We start from the raw sequence: 6,000 nt of genomic DNA, 5'->3' as shown, positions 1-6,000 counted from the left end.
GTGATTTGGCCACCATTGCATATGTCCTTGTGCCTAGTGTCACCCTGCCCTGTGCCATTTCCTACTTCAAATCTTTGATGGAATAATCCTTTGGTATAATGAACTTGCTACACAGTGTACAATAGCAGTTTTATATCATGTTGCACAAAATTGCCTGAATTATGGAAAAACTGTTTATAGTGTATAAATTTAAAGGTACAGGAAAACCATACCAGAGATTGATATAGATTTATTGTAAAAGTTACTTTAAAAAAAGCAAACATCATAAACTTGCAGCTTGTAATTACATTGACTATTAATGCTTTTAACAGCCATTATTGTCTTTACAGAGATGCACTGAGCTGAAATTCAGAGTAAAGCTTCTTACATTGAGAACAGCAAAATTTATTCTGAATCCACTTTTGGCTACAGATGACTCAGTGATAATTTGTCTTAGGAATGAAACGTGCAAATATGAAGAGCATTTCAAATTATTTGTGTTGAAGTAATTTATCTGATCGCTTGTGTGTTTGATTTTATGTGACACATGTATGAACTACAGGAAAAATCCACCATCCTGCATTTTTGTAGGGCTGATATTTACTATCTGGAGTCATCAACATGGCTCGTCTATAATTCACATGCATTGAGCAATCTTGCTCTGTACATTCACCTATTTCAGTTACACATGCTTTCATTAAGTAAAGCCATCTGAAGAATTTTTAATTCATTTAGTGCTTCAGAAGAAGTGCTCACACCTGCTGTTGGGATTTCAACCACTGAGGATGACTGTTTGGAGCTATATCCTTCATCTGAATCTACACTCTCTTCTTTGTCAGAATAGAGAGATTGTGGATATCCAATAACTCCACTTTGCAAATCAGATGGCCTGGTTGAATACTGTGAAGACAAACTCTGAAGAAATAACATCTGCTGAAATTCTTCAAGTCTCTTCTTTACATCATGAGAAATACCACCTGAATGTGCACTGATTTCATTCATTGTAATGTCATCTTCACAACTGTGCTGAGGGAAGTCTGAGACATCATTCTTCAGCATCCAATGCTTTTCTAAGTGTGGTTCACCTTCTGATTTTGAGTTTCCTAAGTTGGGACAATTTAACATACTCTGACTATAGCCAGATACTGACCTGTTGCACAGTGGTTCCAAGACATGTGCCATGTTTAGAACGTGTGTATCATTACTGTCTACTCCAATCAGATTTTGGGATAAACTGTTATCTTGGCCTTTATGCTCAAAACCCACTGGATTTCTCATAAATATTTCATCACTTGATTTTACAATTTGCACTTCATTTACTGTACAGGATATATCATCAAGGGGTTTGTACTTAACAATATTCTGTTTCATTGGTAGAAACTCACAATGTTCATCAGCCAAGATTGGCTCAGCTTCTGCTTCCTCTGGGAATAGAATACATTCTTTCTCAAACCAGTCTGGTTGCTCCGTTTGTATCAATTTAAATTGTTCAATAGCATTTTTTAATTTTTTACCAGATGGGCTATTGTGGTAATCATCCATTGTTATTCCTACCACGCGGTAAGTCTTCCCTGGTTCATGCTTCTCTAAGTCCTGTACTCGGAAATATATTTCTTCAAATTGTTTCATTAGTTTGTACTTCACACCAATCTTAAATGGATCAGGGATATCTTCTTCACTGCTGATGTCATCAAAATATGCAACAATATACTTCCCAAATGAAGCTGGCCGTTTGAAGTCTGGCAAAATCAAGCTCATGGCAGGAGTGAACATGTCACGCATTGGTGAACGCTCATCACTTTTGAGCAAAATCTGGTTCTGTTTAATCCGCAGCATGGCTTCCCACTTCAACCTTGTTCCACGAGAGCATAAAATTATAATCTTGTCTGACTCGCTTTTGTGCAATGTGAGCCAATTGATATGCCCAACCTCTGCAACCTTGTTAACTTCTAAATAATCCAAAGTTACTTCGGTACCGCAGTTAGTCATTAGGAATTGTGCAAATGCCAGGATAACATTCTTGTAGAGTTCATGGTCCAATGAATAAATGATCAGAACTTTCTTTTTCACTTGTGGAAGTTTTGGGTATACAACCGCTGGTTCATCTGGAACAAAAATAGTTTCATTCATTTACATATAAATAGAAATAAATGATAAGTTGTCAATTGGTTCAAGAAAACCAGGCTATCTTTGATGAGTGAATTAATTGCAGCTAGTTACAGTGAATGAAAATCAACATGATAAATTTGCCAGAAGATGAAGGTACATAAAAGGTGTTTTGTACATGAACACAGATAATGGCTAGTAGTAAAGACCAGAACATTTGAAATCAAAACAAGACAGTGTGACAATAGAACCCCAGTTCAAAACTAGTGAAAGCTAAACTGAAGATTGATGTTTAGAATTACATTCGAGTTACCAGGTTACCTGTAACCAGGTATTGACAATTTTGGAATAACTTAAGATGTACTGATTTTTAAAAAATCTACTTCTTTGTTTCCGCAGTGTTCTTTCAGGGGAAGTGGAAAACTAGTACACATCATTGCCATAAAGACATGTTCTACTTATCAATGGCAAAGAATTAAAGAGGTTTATTTACTTGATACAAAGATTTTAAGTAAATGTGTCAAATTCATACATGGAGTCAAAATGTGAGTCTTCGTGGGGCTAGAGGGCAGAGGGCTATCGGATTAGGGTTACAAACACCAGTTATCATTCTAGAGTGACAATTTGTCCTTCGTTATTTTGTTTTCTACAAAATTAATCACTGCCATTATTACATCCTGTTGCCATTGACAGTGGTAAGGGAAAATAAAAACTGAAAGCAGGATAACCTATACAAGTAGTTTCCATTACAAATGTGAACACAGGAATTTACAGTGAACATATGGAGATGAAAATGCACAAATACAACCTCTCTGTTCCATATATTACATATATAAAGCTTGTCTAATTTAACTTGTTTAACTTACCATTTGGGATTTTAGGCAGCGACTTTGTTTCTAAAAGATAGAAAAAAGATAATTATAATTCTTGATATCAATGTCTTCAGTGAGAACTTTTTAAAATAACAAGCAGATTGTTAAGATCTGTCACTCCAAAAGAACAAAATTTGTTCCTCAATCTACTGTTCCTCAGTTAACAAATGAACACAAATGTTTTAAACACAGGTTCTGTGCGCATTATAGAATGTGTTCTTTGACTTAACCATAGTTTGTCACAATGTGGCATCAAGTACTATACTTTTAAAAAGTTCAAAATGGTGAGAAATAGGGGAAAGTAAGGAAGGATAAAGAATGGCTAGTGTGGCTGAACAAAGTGTTATATAAAATAATTGAAATATACAAAACAAACAACTTGTACAGAGAAACATTAACAGTCAATTCTGCTATAACTCGGTAGTTCCGCTCTTATGCTATCCCATGTTATAAGAAAATTGTGTGTTGGCAGCACCATTTAAATTAATGGGAACAGAATCATGTTATTATAACCAATACACACTTTAAAACTTTGTGCTTTAGGAAGTGTCCCCAATTCGTCAATCATGTTATTGCAAATTGGTGTTAACAAAATGCATGTTACAGCAGAAAGACCTGTACTTGATTCCATGGGATGACTCAATATTCTAAGACAAGGAAATACTGATTGAGAAGTAACTGATGAGAATAATAAGATTGGTCAGCAAGCAACATATGTCCTGGAGAAATGGGAGGTCTGGCAGCATCTGTGGAGAAAGAAAGAGTTAACGAAGACCAGTCATAGTCATACTGGACTCGAATTGTTAACTCATTTCTCTCTCCATCAGTGCTGTCAGACTTATTGAGTTTCTCTAGCACTTTGTTTTTATTTCAGATTTCCAGCATCTGTCGTATTTTGCTTTTTGTTTAGAGCAACTTATATGTAACTGTTACTGGGTGTCTTATAACCCAGTACCATTCTATAATGTGAAGATGCTTCGGCTCATCCAACATCCCTCTCAGTCTCTGAAGCCTAGTTTCAGTAACTTGGATCATTGAATAGAATTAAATTTACATTAAAATTACATTTGAAATCTACAATTATAAAATCTACGATTAAGTTCATTAAATAATCAAGATTTATCACATGCATTTTTCAATAAATATTTTGTTTCCTGGCCAGCTTATCATGTTTGCACAACAAGAGAATGTAAAATGAGATTCCAATTTGGCCATCCAGTCAATGACCCCCCATGTTGTTGAATTGATAAATGTGAGGCCTCCCACAACAGACCTCCGTGGATGTCAATGTGACATATTCCACAGCCACAACTGTACTGCAAGTGTAGCGTAAATGAAGTTTAAGAATGAAATAATAGCCAGAAACAGGCAGAAAGCCAAAAGAACTGTCGATGCTGGAAAGCTGAAACGAAAACTGAAATTGCTGGAAAACCTCAGATGCTCTGATAGGATCTGTACAGAGAAATCCATTAACATTTCAGGTCTAATGACCCTTAAGATAGAAAGAGACAGTCTGTCCACACCACTCAATCTTGCTTTGATCTCTCACGTTGCTTAAAGTTTTTTTTGTATATTACTGTGATACTTTCACATCTAGTTAAACTTTTGTGTGTTATGTCTTCCCTTAATCATACTCTATAAAATAAATACCCCCCGATCAAGAGGGTTGGCATGCTGCTAGCTGATCACCATCAACTTTCGAAAAGCTGCATGGGCAACTCTCTTCTGTTCATTCAAAAACAAGCAGGGAATACCTCTATGTCAGCTCCTTTCCAGTTCTAATCTGTGGCATGCTAATTGGTCAGAAAAAGGACAAAATATATCGGGATTTCTTCTTCTGTGACAACGTGATAAGCTACATCATTCGGTCAATATTTTAGAAGTTGTTTTCATCTCAAGGTCTTCCTGCCCTAAGCAGATTAGATTGTGCCCCATGGACAGGGTCTGGGCTACACTCCTACACCAGCAGTGAATCTTTCATCCTGTATTTTGATGGTCCTTCAGGATTCCATATGTGCCAAGCACTGGATTTCAATTTCTGAAGTAGGGTAGGTCCTAACTGGATGCTAGGGATTCAGGGAGTGGGATTGAAGGACTTTATGTAAATGTCTGGAAACAAAAAGTCAACCAATTGTTTCAATGAATGTACATGTGATAATAAAGAGAGAACTGTGATATCAATTTTAAAAATGTAAGTAAGTGTAAAAAATCCTTCATTCCTTACCATTTTCTTTGGATTTTATCTGTACCCAAATGATACAGGCACAGATTAAAAGGAAAACCAAAACACCGATGACAGCAAAGAAACCGGTTCTCTCAGATGACCCTCCTGCAACAACCAGAACAGAAGTGAAATTCCCCAAGTTGCACAGTAAAATACTATCAACAAAATGTCTGATCTAACACAATCAGACCTCTACAGCATGTCATTCAGTGCATGCCTCAACAGAGATGAGTGAGTGGAATCAGAGCACACAGAGGTAATATTGTATTTTAACTCTGGATTTCTGCAGCATAGGTAATGAGCAGCTCCTGGGAACTACAAGTACATTTCACAGATTTGGACAATACGTCAGAGGTCTCCAGAATACCTCACATCTGAGCAAGACAGCTGGTGAAACAGCAAGGTAACAGCTTCCATGTTATTGCATTTGAAAAATAACGTTGGTTAGAATTCTTGAGTTGAAAGAGGTAATTCATAATGCTAAAGAAATACTGATTCACAGAGGATATCCAATGGCTATAAATAAAGACATCAATAAAGAGTTTTTAATGACCAAAAGCAAATGACAACTGAAAATTAAAATTATTTTACAACAATGACCTGGTTGGATTAAATTCCCAGGAAGATAGATTGGTATTTTTTCATAAAAGTTAATTATTTATATTTTGAGATCCCCAGACCTGGAATATCAGTTAGATCACTTCCATGTAGGAATAATCCATGTGGATTGACAGCAATGGGTTGGAGGGTTGTGGAACTCTTGAAATGCGAATGAGAACTTTCTTAGTATATTTCTAGGCCAAGCAGGAAGCAATGCTG

General features: G+C 36.2%; 1 protein-coding gene across 1 annotated transcript in view; it reads right to left on the bottom strand.

Annotated features, from left to right (window-relative positions):
- Positions 1 to 213: 213 nt before the first annotated feature.
- Positions 214 to 6,000, bottom strand: part of LOC140458126 (interleukin-17 receptor A-like) — a 55,323-nt gene continuing 49,536 nt past the window's right edge. Inside the window, exons 11-13 of the mRNA XM_072552233.1 lie at positions 5,182 to 5,286; positions 2,952 to 2,981; positions 214 to 2,084 (exon numbers count right to left, since the gene is read on the bottom strand). Coding sequence (XP_072408334.1) covers positions 658 to 2,084; positions 2,952 to 2,981; positions 5,182 to 5,286 — 1,562 coding nt within the window. The 3' untranslated portion in view covers positions 214 to 657. The remainder of the gene's footprint in view (positions 2,085 to 2,951; positions 2,982 to 5,181; positions 5,287 to 6,000) is intronic.

This window comes from Chiloscyllium punctatum, chromosome 32 (assembly GCF_047496795.1).
Source record: "Chiloscyllium punctatum isolate Juve2018m chromosome 32, sChiPun1.3, whole genome shotgun sequence".
In the NCBI taxonomy this organism is placed as follows: domain Eukaryota; kingdom Metazoa; phylum Chordata; class Chondrichthyes; order Orectolobiformes; family Hemiscylliidae; genus Chiloscyllium; species Chiloscyllium punctatum.
Note: the sequence above shows the minus strand (reverse complement) of the source record. Positions and strands in the feature narration are given on the sequence as shown.